General features: G+C 40.5%; 1 protein-coding gene across 1 annotated transcript; it reads left to right on the forward strand.

Annotated features, from left to right (window-relative positions):
* Positions 1–350: 350 nt before the first annotated feature.
* Positions 351–19,828, forward strand: GTF3C3 (general transcription factor IIIC subunit 3; the record flags this gene model as incomplete). Its single annotated transcript, XM_079538904.1, has 18 exons — positions 351–449; positions 1,181–1,283; positions 4,441–4,631; positions 5,042–5,165; positions 5,673–5,864; positions 6,334–6,499; positions 8,103–8,250; positions 9,921–9,993; positions 11,869–11,972; positions 12,549–12,720; positions 13,168–13,370; positions 13,587–13,688; positions 14,618–14,753; positions 15,406–15,643; positions 15,961–16,151; positions 17,124–17,248; positions 18,825–18,977; positions 19,706–19,828. 18 exons carry the CDS (start codon positions 351–353, stop codon positions 19,826–19,828), a joined length of 2,643 nt encoding a protein of 880 aa, XP_079395030.1.
* Positions 19,829–19,995: the final 167 nt, after the last annotated feature.

Raw genomic sequence — 19,995 nt, forward strand, 5'->3', positions numbered from 1 at the left:
TAAACGTGACCTTCCGGCTTCCCGGAGCTAGGCGGTGTGAGATGCGGGCGGGGAGGGCGTTAGATATTATTTTACCAGCAGCCTACCGCTCTGCGGGGAGATGAACGCCTGGGCACCCCTCCGAGCGGCCCTCGCACTGTGGAGGCGCGCTCCCCGGACGCCGTGGGCTCCCGGCCGTGTGAGGGACGGCACGGCTCCCGGGGGACGGCGGAGCCGCGCAAGCCCGGGCTGCGGGGTCCGGGCCGCACCGCGGCAGCGCGGAACCCGAGCGCGAGACGCGGGGCGGGGCGGGCGCCATAGTCGGAGCACCGCGTCCCGCCCTCGGCGCTTCATCCGGCCGGCCCGGCGCGATGTCGGGGTTCAGCCCGGAGCTGATCGATTATCTGGAAGGGAAGATCTCCTTCGAGGAGTTCGAGCGGCGGCGGGAGGAGCGCAAGAGCCGCGAGAAGGTCGGGCGGGCCGGGCGGGAGCGGCGCGGCCTCCTCTGCGTCGCGGGGCGGCCTGCGAGGGGGCCCGGGTCGGGAGGAGGAGGGGCGGCACCTAGGGCGGCGCAGACGCTGCCCCGCGCCCGGCCGGCGGGTGCCGGTGGGTCGTCATCCGGCGTGTGCCGCTGCTGGCTTCCCAGCGGGTACGTGGGGCGGCTCCGCGTGAGCGCGGCGAGGTGCCCGGAGAAGCTCTGCCCGCTCTGCGTTCCTTGCCGCCGCAGCATTGAGGAGAGCTGTGCGGCCACGGCGGGACGCGCTGCAACCGAGGGACGAGTACCGTCCAGAGCAACCTCGTAGTGCTACGAGGAGTGCAATTGGGGTCTTTTGTGTTCAAAAAATGCAGGCTTCTAAAAGAGTTCGCCTTACCTTACCTTAGTTTTTTACCTTAGTTTATACGCTGAACCCTACCATCTTATTTCAGCGTAATGCGGCGTGAACGACGGCCTCTTCAGCCGGCAGTCATGTGAACAGTCACCACCTGAGTCACCCCTCGTTGATTAGAATGTGAATGTGTCCGAAAGCAGGTGTTGCTGAGCTTTCTGTTTATTTAATTTGAAGATACAGCACTTAGCACACCTGTTTCACTTGCAGTGCAAAAGCTGAAAGCCCTGGTCTGAATGTTAATCGCGAACGTCAGGGGAAACAGGAGTGAGGCATGTGGCAAATCTGATAACTAATGTTGTTGGTGTATGTAGGACAGTGAGAATGCATCTGCTGAGGAGAACACCGACGACATAGATGCTCCCTCTTCATCCAGAAAGGCAGCTGGGAAGTCCCAAAGTCAGGATGAAACAGATGGTAAATATTACTGTGGTGGTTTTGGCAAAAAATGTACTCTAAGGGTGACTGGAAGCATTTGCTCTCTAATAGTTGAACTTCTTTAAAAACCTGTCTGTTTCTGCTGAACCTGTGGGTAACGAAGCACACAGAGTGCATGCCTTTGTAGGATGTTTTTTGCATATGTAGGCTTTAACTTTGTTCACTAGTCTTATGGAGCTGGATCTGGTCGTCTTTTTTTCTTTGGAACATCCTCTTGGCTTTGTAACCACATGGTCTCTGTCATTTACTGAAGTTACAAATACATATCTCAGAAAGTTTTCTGCCTGTGTTTTGTTTAGGTTTTCTGTGCTCATCTCTGTTAGCCTTCTTGGCTGAGACAAAAGAAAATTGGGATATTTGATTGTGTTGTATGGGAGTTTTTCCCCCTGTATTCAGCTCTGGCCATTCCTTAAGTCCAGTTTTGGGCCCCTCACTGCAAGAAACACATTGAGGCCTTGGAGCGGGTTCAGAGAAGGGCAACAAACCTGGTGAGGGGTCTGGAGCACAGGGCTTATGAGGAGTAGCTGAAGGAGCTGGCAATGTTCAGCCTGGAGAAGAGGAGGCTCAGGGGAGACCACACTGCTCTCTGTAGCTGCCTGAAGGGAAGTTGTAGTGAGCTGGGGTCAGCCTCTTCTCTCGTGTAACTGGTGATAGAACTAGAGGGAATGGCTTCAAGCTGCACCAAGGGAGATTTAGGCTGGATGTTAGGAAATACTACTCTGAAAGGACAGTCAGGCAGTGGAATGGGCTGCCCAGGGAGGTGGTAGAGGGATATGGTTTAGTGAGAACTATTGGTGATGGGTGGATGGTTGGACTGGATGATCTTGTAGGTCTTTTCCAACCTTGGTGTTTCTGCGATTCTGTGCTCATCTCTGCTAGCCTTCCTGGCTGAGACAAACGGGCTTAGGGATATTTGATTGTGCTGTGTGGGAGTTTTCTTCCCCCCCGCCATCTAAAGGAAAATAAAAGAGCTCAAAATAGAAGGGTTTTTTTGTTGTTTTTTTTTTTTAAGTTGTTAATAATTTTTTTATTCTTTGGCTTAGAGGACTCTGGTTTGTCTCTCTGTTTTCTTCTGGATATTCCTGACTATCTGAATGAAAAATCTCTGTAGAACTAAGTCCCAGTAACACCAAATTATTCAGGAATTCTGCGTAATGTAAGCACTCTCCGGAAGTGGTAGAAGCAGCACTTTGTTTCATATGTATCACTGATTAGTTATCCCATTCCTCAGGTTCTGGATTTGAGCTTGGGCCTCACAGTGCTGCAGTCTGCTTCAGACACCTTTAGAGCACATTTCATGCAGTGGCTGGGCACGTCTCGTGGGATTGCCAGCGCTGTGAGATAGCAGAGTGCAGTCCTTGATTTCTGCAAGTTGGTTCTTGTACAGAGTTGGACTCCGTGATCCTTATGGGTTTTTTCTCACTTGTAGTATTCTGTGATTCATTTTTTACTTTCATTGCAAATTCTCATAGTTTTTCTGTTTGTTTATTTGTTATTTGTTACTGTTTATTTTTTGATATATTTTTTTTTCTTCTCCTTTAAATATCAAAATAGGCAAATAGGCCTTAAATTGTCTCACACAGAACGGGCCTTAGCGTTGCCTTGATTTTGAGAGAATGGCCAGACCTTATTCTGCAAAAGCAAACAGAATGCTACAGGTGAGGCTGGAGCCAGATGTGTGCAGTTCCCTTCTTTCAGCTGATGTCTCTGACCTAGTTCCAAGCTGTGGTCTTCTGCTCTGTATTCCACCTGCTCTGTTACATGTCTTTTCATACATGTGGTCTTTATCAAAGAGAAAATGCATGAGATTGCTCTTATTACAGAGAATGCTGGAGTCTAAAAAGCAGTTTGTAGAATCAAGGTTGCATTGATAGTATGTATGGCTTCTGTTTGTATAAAGAGTTACTAGAAGAATCACACTTAAGATATTCGGAAGAAGAACGTTAGAAAAGGTCAGTGTTGAAATCACTTTTGAAACACTGATGTTCAAAGCTGAAATGAAGGTGAAATTAGGTTAAAAACTATTTGTTTTGGATTGGGGAGGAGTAGAAGCCTTGACAGTCTTGATTTTTAGACACTTTATATCTAAGTCAGAATAAAAACAACATTATATTCAATAAGAATATTGAATATTTTGTGTTGAGTATTGAATAATATATTGAATAAGAATAAAAACAACAATGTGTAAGAGCAGTGCTGCCTGTGGCATGGGGGTTGGAACTTGATGATCCTTGAGGTCTTTTTCAACTGAAGCCATTGTGTGGTTCTATGAATCTATGACATTTATAAGGCTGTGAAAGGTATAAATCCAGCTGTAGTACCCAAATCCCTCTAGTCTGTTGGCAATAGGTTTATTTTTCAGTACTGGCTTTGTATTATGGATGTACCGTTATCAAATCTTTAGATGCCCAATCCACCATCTCTACCCTTTCAATGTTTCATTGGCAAGCAGAGAAAGAGAAGCATACAGAAAATGATTGCTTTTAGTCCATTTTGCCTGGAAATAGATCTGTGCACAGTTACGACCCTGGGGTAGGTTAGTAATGAAAGGTTTTAATATTATGTGCTTTAAGCATGTTTATTTTGGACATACAGCCTTATGCATTTGTTTATGTTATTTTTCTGGAGTTATGTTAGTAATCTGGATTTTTGCATTTACATGGGTTAAGAGGTACTCATTGTCGTGGATAGAGTGGTGAAAGGATCTTATTTTAAATTACCTCTAAAAATTGAGCTCTGCATTATTGTTCGGTGTAATTGTCTGCTCGCTTAGGCTCTTCAGCTGAAAAGCTTTATTCCATCCACTGTGCTTGAAAATTGCTTCTCTTCTGTTGTTTGTGAAGAGTGTAGAATAAACTGTTGCTTCGTTCTGTGTGTTCCCCCATGCTTTCTTATCAAATATCCAAAAAATGTTAGAAGCTGTGGGATACGAAGCACCGTTGATGAGTAAGACAGCATTTGAAAATACAAGAGGTTGTATAGAAGTCTTCTACATTTCTGAAGGCCTTTTTCTTATAGAACAGCTCTCTCAAGTAGGCTACTAATTGTGAAGAATTCTGTTTTCTGTGCGCTTGTCCTGATAATGTAGCACACTTTGGAATGTGTCATAAACCTTTTCTGTTACTTTCTCAACCAGGAGAAACTGCAGATGGTGTCAGTAAATCTGTTCATCGGGTCTTTGCGTCCATGATTGGGGAAAATGAAGATGAGGAAGAGGATGAAGAGGAAGAGGAAGAAGAAGAGGAAGAAACTACTGAGCAACCCACAGCTGGAGATGTTTTTGTGTTGGAGATGGTACTTAACCGAGAGACTAAGAAAATGATGAAAGCAAGTATTTATACCTTCACCTAACTACTCTGTATTTCATGAAGTATAGTAAATAAATGCTTTGTACCATCTTAGCTATTGCTGAGAGGCTTGCCTGAAAATAATGCTGTGTAGGATGCTTCTGCTTAAGTTGGTGTGTCCTTTCTGGTTTTCTAGAAAATTACTGTAGGTTCCTGTTTGAAAACTTTCAGAAATAATGAAGTGAGTCTGATCCAGTGTCTGGATTTTATTTGTGTTAGGTATTGGAGTTACTCTGTCAGTTATGAAAATCAGCAAATACCTTGGTCAGTCATTTGAACTCGCCCTTAAATAGTTGTTGTTTGGTTGTTTGAAGCACAAGTGTAACTGAGGTCTCCTGAATTTGGACATAACCGAATCATTGGTAGAAATAGTTTCTCTTTTCTGTTTAGGAGAAAAGGCCTCGCAGCAAGCTTCCTCGTGCATTGAGGGGTCTAATGGGAGAGGCCAATATCAGGTTTGCTCGAGGAGAACGGGAGGAGGCTATTCTGATGTGCATGGAAATCATTCGACAAGGTATTTTAGAGCGGTACAAGATTTTGGTTTCAGAAATGGGATGAAATTGCCACGTGTATCAGGAAATTCACTGTGGCTTCCCTGGTGAGGAAAATACTCAGCACACAGGGTGTCATTGTGTAACTAGCATGAAATTTAGGAGTACGTGGTGCGTTTCCAGTATTGTTTTGCTTTTGAGAAGAAACTAGCACCCTAATTCTGCAGCTTTACGCACATTACTTTTATTGTCTTTGTAGAACTAGAAGGAAAATACAGAGCCATTGGCATGACTTCTGATGTAAGAAAAAAACCCACCGCAAATAATTGTTGTGAGGTTCAGTCAACCTCTTTAATGATTTATAGAAAAGGAATTGGAAACCTGCCTGCAAAATCTATTTTCTGAATTGAAACAATGATGTTGATGTTTCATATACCTGTGATATCTGTAGTTTGAAGAAAGTCAAGTTACTTGTTGTCATGTAGTTCTTAAAACAATAGTCCTGAACTGTTCTCTTTGTCTTTTTGTAGCTCCTCTTGCTCACGAGCCTTTCTCCACTCTTGCCATGATCTATGAAGACCAGGGTGATATGGAGAAGTCATTACAGTTTGAACTGATTGCTGCTCACTTGAATCCGAGCAATACAGAGGAATGGGTCAGGCTGGCAGAGATGTCACTGGAGCAGGACAATATTAAACAGGCTATTTTTTGCTATGCCAAAGGTAATGTAGCAGTAATTTTAATATTTTAAAGGAAATTTTGGGTGCTGATGACAATCGCTATATTTTCTTCTGCTTTCTGTTTTAGTTTGTTGCAGTTTGTTAGGATTCTGCTACCTCTGTCCAGACATTGGTAAAAGATCCATGAACCTTTAATGTAGGATGATGTCCTTTTCTTACAGAAAGCTTTTGTGTGTAATAATGTGTCTGCTGACATTCTGTCAGTCGTGTTACCTTATGATTTTGGAGAATAAAAAAGAGTCTTAGTTGAATCTGTTTCACCAGGAGCATGTATGTGTTTTGCAATCTGTTTTGCTTCCCTCAGGATGTAAATACTGCTTTTTCTGTTGGCTGTTATCTAGTTAGAAACTGCTGATATTTGCCAGGGCTTTGGCAGTGGTGTAGATGAATGTGAAATCTGTTATTGCTTTTTTGCTCAGCTTGACTACTAGCTTGCTTTTCCTTGCTACAGCTTTGAAGTATGACCCAACCAATGTGCGTTATCTATGGGAGAGATCAAGCCTGTATGAGCAGCTGGGGGAACATAAGTTGGCTATGGACGGCTACAGGCGTATTTTGAATCTTCTGTCTCCCTCTGATGGAGAGCGGTTTATGCAGTTGGCTAGAGACATGGCAAAGTAAGTTGGGCTTCAAAAAAGGTACAATTTGGTTTCCCAAAGCTTCTCGAAGTCTGGCATTACTGAGCTCTTTAGCTGATTCAGGTTGGGTATGCAGCTGAGATCGGGGCACAGGGGTGTATCTGCAGGGGGGTGATGAACATGTGAGCGCACACCCCTCATGTACTGTGATGTTTCCAGCTTCTGACTTGTGGGAAGTATTCTGTGCACAGTCAGTGCATCATCACAGAAGTGTTGTACTCTCTTAGAGTAGGAGAGTAAAATACAGGTGTTAACTACAAAAAAGCCTATAGTATACAACTGTATACAAGTACAGTACATTTCTGTATCTGTGTAACATCGCTAGAGACTGGGAACCTTACTGCTGACAACTCTACATGGAAGAAACTATTCAGTGTGAAATGCAGTCTTCAGCACAATAGTATGCGTGGGTTCTGATTTGTTGCTGGAGTAAGTAGACATCTTCCCCTTTTCTGCAAATGGGTGCAGATCAAGTCATAGAAGTTATCCTGTGGCAGAGGAGGTTGATAGTTAAATGTGTCGCTCTTATAGCTCTTAGTAAGCTAACTACTTTCTCATGTATAACTTACAGAAAGATGTCATTGGACTGTTTGAGAGCCAGCAGATAAGTCTTTTGATTTTCTTGGTTGTGAAATGTACCTTAAAAAAAAATGCAAGTGTAACAATATGATTGTTGGAGTTTTCTGTCAGACCAGATTAATGCAATACACTGCTGATATGTGGCTCGAAGTGAGAGACTGTGTAATGAAAACTGCTGTTATTTTCTAGCATATAGAGGATTATAAGATCTTACAGAGAGGATTATTGGTAATTATTTGAAACACATAAAACATCGTCAAAAATTGTAAGGAAAGACAAACTACCATCTTTCTCACTGTTTTTCATAGTTTATCCTCCCTAATGAATACATGAGGTCTGCTCTGAAAATCACGCCTCTTATTTTATGATGTTGGCCCATGATGTCAGAAGCAGATGTTGGTGGTGTGGCAGTAGAAGCTGAACTTTCCCCCCATATCCCGTTACACGTTGTTGGTGTGTGAGAGATGGCAGCAGAGGGGCAGTTTGACAAAACAGTGTCTGACGTGGAAGTGTGGATGAAGCGAAGATGTGACATTGAGTTCCTCCACAGGGAAAAAAATGGCACCCACTGACTTTCATCAACACTTACTGAACGTTTGTGGAGACCAAAGAGTGAATGTGAGCCCAGTGAGGCAGTGGGTGGTGCATTTCAGTGATGACAGCTGTGTGAAGGATGAGCCACGTTGTGAATGGCCATGTGAATTTTTACAAGTGTGGCATTCAGGCTCTCATTTATTGCTCATGAAAATGCAGAGCTAGTGGTGATGCCTCCATTGGAAAACAGTGTTTTGTAACTGGGAATTCGCTCTATCAAACAGTGCTATTGTGTTCTTTGTCTCTTTTGTAGTTTCCATGGAAACAAATAGGAGGAATTACTTTTGGAGCAAGCTCTGCTGATTAACAAAAGTAAAAGCAAAGAAATACAAAAAACCTTTTGCTTGTGGTCAAAGTACCTCTTGTTAATTATCTCAGATACTTAGTATGTCTTGTCTGCATTTCATAGGAGTTATTATGAAGCCAATGATGCTGCCTCTGCTATTGAGATCATAGAAGAAGCCTTTACTAAACATCAGAGCCTCGTCTCCATGGAAGATGTTAATATAGCAGCTGAACTGTATATTTCCTCCAAGCAATATGACAAAGCATTGGCGGTATGGAGAACTACGTGCATTTGCCTGTTGTGTTCAGCAACTGCCACGCAGGATGGACAGTTTATATTCCTGCAGTTCTTAAATACAGTCGTATTTCTGTAGCAATAGAGCTGATCAGGTTGCTTCCAATTAGTTCTGTGGTAATCAGCACTGAAGTTAACGCTGGGGCTGATAAGACACATTTGCTGTTCCACATTTAAAGTTTTGGGGTCTTTTCTTTCCTTCTCTACAACTACCATAACCTCAGTAGCCAGGGGATAGCTATAAGCTGATTTTGGGTCTGTTGTACTACCAGCAAAGGGCATTCAATAAGGTGAAGCTTAAAAGAGTGGCACCAAATGGCTTAATGCTTCACATGCCCACACACTTGTGCTTTATCTGGTATACCTGTGATATAAGTAATAATTTTTGCTTTAAATATCAAGCATCAATTCCAGTACACAAGATTCAGCTCTGAGACTTAAGGAATTTGAGAAGATCACATCTCTATTCCCAATTCGTTCTTGTGGTTATTACCCCTCACTTCTGTGCGTGTTTCCTATTTGGTTTGGTCTGGCTTTGAGAAGAACATTGTAACGATCTGACCATTATAGTTCCCCAAATTAGAGTGAAGAGCCACTAACAGCTGGGACCTTCTCCTTCTAAACATCCTTATTTGCTGATTTTACTTTACTTCTTCATATTTTTCCTACATAAGGTTTTTTGTTCTTTGTCAGTGTAAAGCATTACAAGCCTGCGGGCAGTTCTACCAACTCTTCCCTGTGTACCTCTTTCTAGTTTAAAAATTCAAACAGGTAATTCTCTGTACTCAGTATTTGGGTACAAGATTTGTTAATGCAGCACTCAGTTGTGGAACTGTTCTGTGTTTCTTTCTGATGGTTCTCCTCAGGTCTCTTGCTCTGATGGTGTTTCTTGTTCCTGGATAGCTGAATCTGTATTTAAGTTAGTAAATGGAGGGCTATGTGTTCATTTGACATTCTTGTTTTGGCAATGGTAATTATTACCTAAATATTTACTTTACAATTCTTGAATGAAAATGCCAAATGGCACTGGATCTCAAACCAACAATCCTTTGCACTTCTGTGTTTCTCCTTTCGCAGCCCTCTGTGGACAAGTGAATGTCTCGACTAGTCTGTCTTTGATTTTCATTTCCTTACTAAATTGTTCTGTTGAATTGTACTGCTTTTACTGAGGTTATAATGCATGAGCAGGGCTTTTGTAAAATGCCTGACTGTAGGTGGCTGTGAATCTTGTTTTATCTGTTTTAAACTGAGATGAACTGTGCAGTTTCCTTGCGTTGTGTTAGGATGAGCAAACCTAGGAGTGCTTTGAAAGATCTATGGAAAACTTAGCTGTTTACATGGTGATTTGCTTTCTATACCTATCTTCTTAAAGCTATAAAAAGGAGCTAAAAATGTTTAAACAAAACTTTTCCAGTTATGATGGAAGTTACTGTTTTATTTCCTAAGGAGCTGCTGATTAGACCAAAAATAGTGGATAAAGACATAGGGTGATGAAACCCTATACTAGTGAGCTAACCCTAAGTGAAAGAAAGGCTGCCTTTCTTCTGACAACCTCTGTGATATCTGAAGAAACGTATGCCACGTAGGCTGATTGCTGCATATATCCTTAAAGTCTTTGAAATGATCTGAGTTATTCTTCTGTTTTAGGTTATTACTGATTATGCAGGAATTGTTCTTGAGAGGAAAGCATCAGAAAAAAGTCCTGCTGAGGAGAAAAAAGGTAAGTAGTTAACAGATGGTTAGTACGGCCCTTCTGTTCATCTCATATGACGTTTTTCTTCTGTTCATCTAGTGTGACGTTTTTCTTTCCATTACCTCTTCAACTCATAGGTGTGTTTTGACGCATATTGACAGAGAGTTTCACTTCTGAAACTCTTCAGTGTCTTTAATGAGTTACATTGCATGACCTCAACGTTCTCTGAGGAGTTACTCTGATGTCCAATTAGCTCTGGTGACTCATTAGGGACAAGGACTACCTTCCCTGCAATCAGGGGCCTTTTAAAGTTCTAAACATTCCTCTGAGTGATGATGTCAGGCCAGTTAATTATTTCTGCTAGCTAAATAACTTCTGAAAAAAAAATCTGATAAAGTTTGTGTTATCTATTCTCAAGAACATCAAGCTTTGACCTGAAACTAATATGCTGTAAGTTATACTTATTTTCCTAAACATTTAAATGTTGTGATGCGCAGATATCTAGGAGTATTCGTCTGCAATTTTGACTTGAGTGAAACAGGTCCTCTTTAAGAAATCTGTTTTATGACAGCCATCACTCAAGTCTAAAGGTGTTTCTGTTTGGGCTGTAGAGTGACCCCAGCATGCCAGCTCTGTAGCAGTCTGTTCTGTAATTGAACAGGACAGTTGTTTTGGTAATCGAGTCCAAACCCATCATAGGTATAATCCACACTTTATTGGTGTTCACAATTAAGTAATTCTTGCCTTAGCTGGTCCTACTGAGGGTAATCTCTTTCCCTTTAGATGATACAGCAGCAGTGGTAGAAACTGAGGAAAGCCAGGAGGCAGTGACTGACAACCAAGGTGATCCGGCTGCTGAATCAAGCGCTGCAGGTAAGTAGCTGAGTTGCTGAACCTGGTAGAAATCTATGAACTGATCACATACTCAGGAATCAGGTTGGAATCATAGCAAAATCATGAGAGTTTCTAGCAGTAGGGAAATAGGGCTTGATCCAGGACATGTTCCTTGCATCCTGTCGTCTTTACTCAGAATTTACTGTTAACGCATCCAGCCATCAAAGTCAGAACATTCTCCCAGGACTTATACCCAGTTTGAAAATAAAATTCTTTATTTCTGTGTGAGTTTACCAGTAGGTAAATGGTTACTCTTGTGCTGGGTGAGAATGATGAAGTAATCTGCACGCTGTGATTTGCTGTAACTGTATGTGGATGTAGAAAATCACAGGATAGCCTTGAGTTGGAAGTCACTATTTTATCAGGTTTTAATGGTCACCCTTTAAATGTTCAGTGTAAGAAGTAAGGTGAAGGAGAACTTGAACAGAGTGCTTTGGATGTGTAGTGACTGGTTGTGCAGGAAATGCAATAGGGAAGTTTGTACCAGTTTGGTAGCACTCATGCTTTCATTCTCATCAGATTGCATTTGTTCTGTGTGTAACATAATGTTCTGTAGTTATCTGTATCTAACTGTATACAAGTACAGCCAGCTCCTTGATACACAGCACTTAGTTTAATAAGGAAAAAAAGCTTAATATAGGATATTTCCTGGAGAAAGTGAGGAGAAGAGGTTACGGGTGCCTATATTCCTAAAGGAAAGCTTTACAAAACAAGCCCAGAGGGGGAACACTGAACACATCATACAGATCCTGCTGTTGAAGTCAGTGCAGACTGTGATAGCTCTTGATATTTCAGATAAAATGGTAAGGATCAGGGAGATGAGAACGAACTTCTTCCAGCTAGAGATAAGTTATAAAAGAAGGGAAGAGAGCAAGCCTACACCAACATATGCTAGAGTCTGAGTATTCTTCTCTTTGTAGCTCACCATAGGCTGGAGAAGATGTGGGGCTCTGTGAATTGGTTGTTAAAGCTTAAGGGCTCAGAGAAAATTTTTTCTTCTTTCCACAGCTGTGGAGAAGGTTAGCTGCTGTATACCTGAAGGGGTTCCCATAGACATCACAGTCAAGCTGATGGTGTGCTTGGTACACTTGAACATCCTAGAGCCTCTCAATGTAAGTAGAAACAAACTCAGAAGTCAGGGGATAAATTAACAAAGCAAATGATTTTTTTCCTGTCTTCGTATGACTGAGGTCATTAAGAGGGCTTTGGGGATTCTTTTTGCTTTCCTCCCACTCCAAGACAGAGACGCCTAGCAAACCTCTTGTAGCTGAAATGGTATTTTTGTCCTTATATGTTATGCCTTCAGCTGAAAATATTTCCAAGGGACAGTAACTGAAAAACTGTGGGCTATGTTAGGCCAGGGACCACGCTACCAAATCTGGAACACTAAGGAGCATACCTTGACTTTGTTTTCAAGCCCTAATAGATCTTAATGTTCTTATGAAAGATAGGATGAGTATAACGTAAAACGTCTGGAATAGTAAAATGTGGCTTTTTCAGCAGTTGTGAAATTCAAATCTTTATCTTTCACTTCTAAAGTAATATTGAAGTGAAAGAAGTATGGCTCAAAATGCAAACTGCATAAAAATTATAGCCCAAAAAGGAGCTTCTGAAAGCAGATCTTAAAGCAGTGTTGTTGGTGACTATTTGTGGGTTTTAGTATTTTGTTTGTTTGCTTGCTTTTAAAGCCTCTTTTGACCACTCTGGTGGAACAAAATCCAGAAGAAATGGGTGACTTGTATTTGGATGTTGCAGAGGCATTTCTGGATGTTGGAGAATACAACTCAGCCCTGCCTCTCTTGAGTGCCCTCGTCTGTTCTGAACGATACAACTTGGCTGTGGTCTGGCTTCGGCATGCAGGTTAAGGGGGGGCTGCTGAAAAACGTGGTACTGAGGGATGGTAGCACAGTGCTGAGTATTTCCAGGGAACTTTATCTGAGATCACTGGAATTTAGATGCACATGTTGAACAATAATTTGTATTTGCAAAACTATAACTGGAGTTTACTACGGCAACCCTGCCGTGAGGGCTTTGTCCTTGTTGGAGACTGAGATTACCTTCAGCTACGAATACTTTATTTTCATCTAAATGAACAGCATCTCTTCTGCATTCCATTTTGTATCAACTGATGATGCTTAAGTGGATCTACAGATGCATCAGTGCTTATTTCTGAACATTTTCACTTTAATAATATATGTATCGAGTGGTTTTAACTGGAAGAGCATCTGGAAAGTATGTTAACTATTTTGCTAGCATTTAATCTTTTTCTGCCATTTAAGTATATGGTGTGTTGTATGGTATATCTAGAGTGCTTGAAGGCTTTGGGACACATGGAGCGTGCCGCAGAGAGCTATGCTAAGGTTGTTGATCTTGCTCCATTGCATCTGGATGCAAGAATCTCACTTTCAACACTACAGCAGCAACTGGGCCGGCCTGAGAAAGCTCTGGAGGCTCTGGAACAAATGTATGATCCAGATACACTGGCTCAGGATGCCAATGCTGCCCAGCAGGTGAGCAAGGTGTTTTCTTTGCTTCCAGTTTAGGATATGGTATTTGACAGACTACGGTAGTATTCAAAGATGTTAATGATGTAGGACCAGAGATCGACACGTGTGGTTTTCTAGCAGATTTGACAGTTCTATTAATTCTGTGTTGCATTAATAATTGTTTGTTTCATAAATTCTTTTTTTGTGACTGGTTGAATAATGATATTTGGTGTTACCTAGGAATTAAAGTTACTCCTCCATCGTTCTACTTTGCTGTATTCCCAAGGCAAAACGTACGGTTACGTAGACACTTTACTGACTATGCTGGCAATGCTGTTGAAGGTAAGCCTGTCTTTGCTTTACCAAACTGGACAGCTTTACCAAACTGGACTAGCTACAAGTTGGGTTAAGACAAGGGGCAAACAAGCTGAGGAACAAAACTAGTGGTTTTGATATGCAAGTATTTTCATAGTTTTGTTGGATGGAAATCCTGCGGAGAGCCTTCTAATTCTTGGGGCCTGTAACCATGTTCTTTTTTGCTCTTCAGAACAGAGCATCATTTGTGAATATAATTCTCAATACATTTATTTCAACTCCCTGTTTCTGAATATATGGAGAACATGGCAAGTGCTGAAGTTGCTTCTTATCTATTTAGGAGTCAACATAATGCTTTTTTCAGATTTACTTTTGTTTAGATACTAGATTGTATTTTAATAACTTCATGTTGAATTATGTAATCTACGATGTTATTTAATGAGCAAGGGAGAATTTACTTAGTTAACAAATACAGCAGTGTTATCTGTTTTATTTTGTTATTTTCCCTTCTTTCACTCAGAAGTGAGGGAGGGGAATATTTAAGCCTTGATTCTATCCATTTGATTTGATCCATTGCTGTTCTATTACACTGACTGAACAGCTGACCATCCACATCCTTCTAGAATTGGTACTGGCAGAATGGTGTTGTTTTTGTTCTGCCTCTATGCAAATAGTTTTGATTTGAATATGCGCAGGGATGTTCCAATCCCAGGAGAAGTCTTAAAGTCATTGGAAGAGTTTCTGTCTTTCTTCTGCATAGTCCAGTTTGCAGTGAAGTATGAGACAATGCAGAGATAATATACCTATAGGGAATGTTATCTTGTGTGATCTTGCTCTGTTTGGCATTTCTAAGCAGCAGACTGTTTTAGCAGGCCATGTGAGCATCGTCGTAACGCTGTATCTGAGATGGGATTTATTCCTGTGATTTGAAATGCTGCCTTTAAATTTGTCTCTAGGTAGCAATGAGCAGAGCTCAGGTGTGTTTGATATCTAGCTCCAAGTCTGGAGAGAGGCACCTCTACCTTATTAAGGTGCCAAGGAATAAAATTTCCGACAATGATGACCAGGAGGCAGCAAACTGTGATGCGAAAGGTAACAAATGTTTATTAAAAACAAAGCAACAAGATTAACTTTTTTATCTTGAAAACGAAACCAATGTTAGTATTTTGCTCGCTAAATCTGTGCAAACGTCGTCGTATTTCTAGGACAAGGAAGGCAGCAAATATGAGGTAATATAGCTTCAGGGAGCAATGCTCATTCAGAGAAAAATAATAAAATTACTGAATAATTCAGATAGAGAAGGACATATAGAGATCATATGGTCCCAGCATTCCTCTCAGCACGAATACGTAATGCATGCAGCTCTAGAAAATAACAGAAATATGTATATCTCTTTTAAGAGCCACGTGATTATTGAACCGAACAGACTCAGTTAAACCAGACTACAGTTTTTTCAGCACTGTTTGAAAGATAAAGAGGAGTCACTTTAATGCATTCCTTTGCTGTGTTTACAACTCAGAATGTATTTCTCATCATTTGTTCCCAGTTTTTCCTGTTTTCTGCTTGCATTTTATAAAATGCTCTTAAAAGTGGAAAAAAGTGAATGATTTATTTTGCCAGTTAATGCTGAGACTTTTCTTAAAAGATCAGTTTGTATGCACGTTTTTGTGTGCTTTTTTTTTTTTCTTTTTAAAGATTTTCTCTCGTTTCAACTTTGTTGACTTACTGCCTTCAATATTTTCAGCGATTTTTGCTGTTCTCACGAGTGTTTTGACAAAGGATGACTGGTGGAACCTTCTCCTGAAGGCTATATATTCCCTGTGTGACCTCTCCCGGTACAAGGAGGCTGAGCTACTAGTAGATTCCTCACTGGAATATTACTCATTTTACGATGACAGACAGAAGCGCAAGGAGCTGGAATACTTTGGGCTTTCCGCTGCAATCCTGGACAAGAACTTCAGAAAAGCCTACAACTATATCAGGTAGGGAACTGAGAAGGCAGAGCAATCTGTTCTCTACTTCCTCCGAGGCTGTAGTCGTACTGCTGGATTTCTGAAGGAGGGAGGTTAGTGCTTTCCAGCTTTCCCTGAAACAGATAAGCCTGCTGAAGCACAAGGAGTTGCTCATGGCCTTTGATTACAAAATAACGTATAATGCAGTAGGTTGCTTGATTAGTCTCAAACCCTTGGTTCTGTCTTTCATCGCCAGCTTTCCCTCAGTCACTTAAGCTGCTTTTATTGCAGGTGTAGCATTTACTGTGTAGCGTTTACTGATTTCTCGTATGGTTTTCGTTCTGTAGAATAATGGTAATGGAAAATGTCAATAAACCTCAGCTGTGGAACATCTTCAATCAAGTTACTATGCAATCTCAGGATGTCCGTCACCATCGCTTTTGTCTCCGCTTAATGCTGAAAAATCCGGATAATCATGCATTGTGTGTCCTAAATGGGCACAACGCATTTGTATCTGGCAGCTTCAAGCATGCTCTTGGTAATGTCCTTAGTCTTCTAATTTTAGCAAATACAGGTCTATACTCTTTTTTGTTTTCTTTTTTTTTTTTTATGGAAGAAACAGTCATTTTTCCATATCTCACAAAGTTCTGCGTGGCTCCATAGTATTAACCTGATAGTTTGATTGTGTTGTACCAAATCAAAGCATCAGTGCAGTTTTCCTAATAAGAATTAAGCTGATTTTTTTATTTTTTTTTTTCAAGTTTAGGATGCATAGCAAAGATAACCAACTTGTAAAGATAACAGAGGGCTAATGGTAATAAAGATGAGGAAAGACAAAACCAGAATAATTTAAATAGCAAATAATGTTGATTGGACATGTTTAACACGCCTTGGAAGTAAGCCTGTTGTTTTAAGATGCCTCCAGGTGTCATAATTGAGATGTGTTGGAGATGGAGATACGTGTTCCATTAATGTTCAGCAGCAGCAATTATTTGTTTTCAGTGTAATGCAGGAAAGCCTTAGTCATGGCCAAGGGGTCACACTGTGCTAGAGACAGTAGTGTGTCACTATGTCATTTATCTTTCCAATGCTCTTAAGTAATACTTTTTTTTTAATTTGTTCGGTTTGTTTCTCAGTGTTTAATATATAGGGGAGTAATTGTTCTTTTCTGTGTCTTTATTTCAACTGCATAAACAGACAGCTTAACCAAAATAATGAAACTGAACTTCCAAAACCTGTCTGTTGCACACAGTGTTAATTCTCCACACGTTCAAGATACAACTCCTAGCAAGGACCTTGTTTGCTTTCTGTGCCTGATACTTTTGTGTTTACATTTTTACCTCACAGCTTCTTCCTTCAGAATCCACAGATTCTTCCTTCAGAATCCCAAGGAGTGCTGAAAATGTAACGATTTCTTAGTGGTATTTTTTTAATGAATACTTTAAAGTAGGAATATTAAACTGTTATTTTTTTTCTTAGCTCACACGTTAAATTTGCTGTTTGCTTTTAGGACAGTACGTGCAAGCCTTTCGTGCAAACCCAGATGAACCTCTCTACAGTCTTTGTATTGGCTTAACCTTCATCCACATGGCTTCTCAGAAATATGTGTTGAAAAGGCACGCTCTTCTGGTACAGGTAAATTAGTATATGATGATTTTTACCTGTAGTGTGTTCTGGCTTTGTATTTAAAGACAGGTGGGACTGCAACATGTTGTGTGTAAATAACGGCTCCTAATTAATACAGCATTTCAAAAGAGAAATAGTGAAACACAAATACAGATGAGTATGCTTCTGAACTATGTTTTGGCTGAATCTCATCTTCTCTTACCTAAAGGTAGCTTGTTCTGTTTTTTTGTTTTTTTACACAGTGGTTACTGTAGTAGACACCCATGTTTGTGAAACATTACTAATTCCAGTCTCAATGGCTATAGATTGGATTTTATTTCTTATTTTTCTTTTTGCTTTGTTAAACTTGTTATTCAGCTTTGAAGAAGTGCCACAGAGTAGAATCTATGCCACATACCCTAAATGAACATGTCTCATAAGCTCCATAGTTTTCTTAAAACTTTCCAGACTTAGAAGGCATTAAATGTGGTTGTTTTTTTTCTGTCATCTTTTTCTCTTCCTCTTTTTGGTGTCTCTATATAGCTCTCATTTCAAAGATCTCGCAAGCTCTGATTTAGGCTACCCTCAGTTTTTCAGCTTTCTTATTCATATTTTTCTTTCATCTGCCAGATGCAGTTACAAACCACAGGCTGATTGTGCCCACATGGAATCTTGAAAGTCATTCCCTGTACTCTCCTTCAGCACTGAAATTCCTTTAAACTCCTGTGGCCTCCGAGCTCAGAGTCAGCAGAATGTGGTTAGGACCTTAAGCTCTCATATATTTCTAGCCTGTTAAGAATTTGGCTTTTACTTAGATTGTGACAAAAGGTGCAGATCTCTCTAAAACAAGACCAATTATCTTAGTATCCAACTTAGAGTATTTGAAGTTTTCAAACTTTGGCCTAATTTTAGTATGTTCAGCCACTTCTTTCTGTAGTCAGCTTGCCTTTCTTATCTAGACTGCTGCGTTCTCCTTTATAACGTGTCCTATTTATGTTACCCTCTGGTGATACTTCTCCCTGTTTTTCTCTCTCAGTACTTGCTTTTATGACAGTTTATTTTTACATCCTCTCCTGTTCCTATTGTAGTTGATTAATAATTCAGCCATAGAAACACACTGGTGACATAAAGCAAGATCATTAGCTGCTAGTTTCTGAACTAATTCCTCATGTTGACAGAGCTGTCTTCTCTGTCTACCAACACGATCGCTGAAAGAAAGGCCACTGTTGGCAATGGAACCAGCATATTCCAAAGCATTAATAAAAGAAATTTAAGTTTCTGCACGGGAAAGGATGAAAAACTCTGCTCCAATTTTTTTCCTTCTGAATTCCTCTCTTCTTCCTATTCTTAAGCTTCCCACAAGACTCGTTCAGTGTAAAGCAAAACACTGCATTTTAATATAATACTGTATCTTTATCTTTTTTTTTTTTTTTTTTTTTTTTTTTTTTATTGGAGGCAGTTCTGGTCTAATGCCATTCATTTTTTAGCATCATATAAACCTTAAACAATGACCAAACCACACACACGTTATAACACCTTTTTTCCAGTGTATTTTATGGCTGTCTTCTTAACGGGAACATTTACCATGTGTGTAAAATGTGTACAGGGATTCTCCTTCCTTCACCGCTATTTGGACCTACGTGGACCGTGTCAAGAAACTTTCTACAACCTTGGCCGTGGCCTTCACCAGCTGGGGCTACTGCATCTGGCAATCCACTATTACCAAAAAGTACTTGAGCTTCCTCCTCTCACCTTGGAGGTACAGTATCTTTGTGAGCTGCATACTGCAAGTGGTCAGGTCAATGTTAATTTCTCAGCCGTAGTTAAGTACTTAGGATCTGTGTAGTTGAGAACAATTCGTGGTGGAATTCTCTGACACTGAAAACCCAGATCTGATTGTTACCTGTTATGCATGTGTTAATTTCAAAGACATACATTTGGAGGGATTTACTAATAGGCTTGCATTAGCAGCAAAAAAAAGGTTGCCAAACTTTACCTGAATAGCTGAACTTAATCTGTATTGCGTGCAGTATTTTATGACTGGAAGTTTGTTGCCTAGCTTGGGCACAAGCAGGTAGAAAACTTAAAATGGGAAAGATTGGTAAGTGAAAAAAGGTTGGTGATAGTTGATATTGTGAGTTCAAAGCAGCATTATTTTGATGACATGAAAGATAAAGCAGCATTCATATTCTGGTTGTAGAAACAAATATGTTACCTACAAATACAAATTTGGATAATACTTTACTGTTCTATGATTTGGCTACCTAATTTACAGCTAATATTTTGAGTATATCACAACTACAATTCTTCAGTGATTTATATTAGTGTATAGCAGGTGGAAACTCATTATGAAGGGATGCTTTAGTTTCTATGCACCTGAGTGTCCGTGTAAAGTAATAATATATGATTAGATTGCACTCTAACAGCTACTTAAGTTTCACTTTTAAACCATCTTTGCATATAGGTAACTTTTTATTATTTTTACAGGGAATAGAAAGCGATCAGACAGACTTGAGAAGAGATACTGCCTTTAACTTGTCACTTATTTATCACAGCAGTGGAAATACCAGAATGGCTCAAAAGATGTTATACACTTACGCAGTTGTGTGATGAAGATTGTGGCAGGTAGAAATGATACCCTTTGTATTAACTCTTGCATCATGCAGTGCTGGGAAACTGATTTTGTGCACATCTTTTTCTGTATGTGGTCAAAGATGTGGCTTGTGCTGTGTATAGTTTGTATGCTGTATATAGACTTTTTCTACTTCTGACGTTTG

This window comes from Tetrao urogallus (assembly GCF_951394365.1).
Source record: "Tetrao urogallus genome assembly, chromosome: 8".
NCBI classification, from domain to species: Eukaryota; Metazoa; Chordata; class Aves; order Galliformes; family Phasianidae; genus Tetrao; species Tetrao urogallus.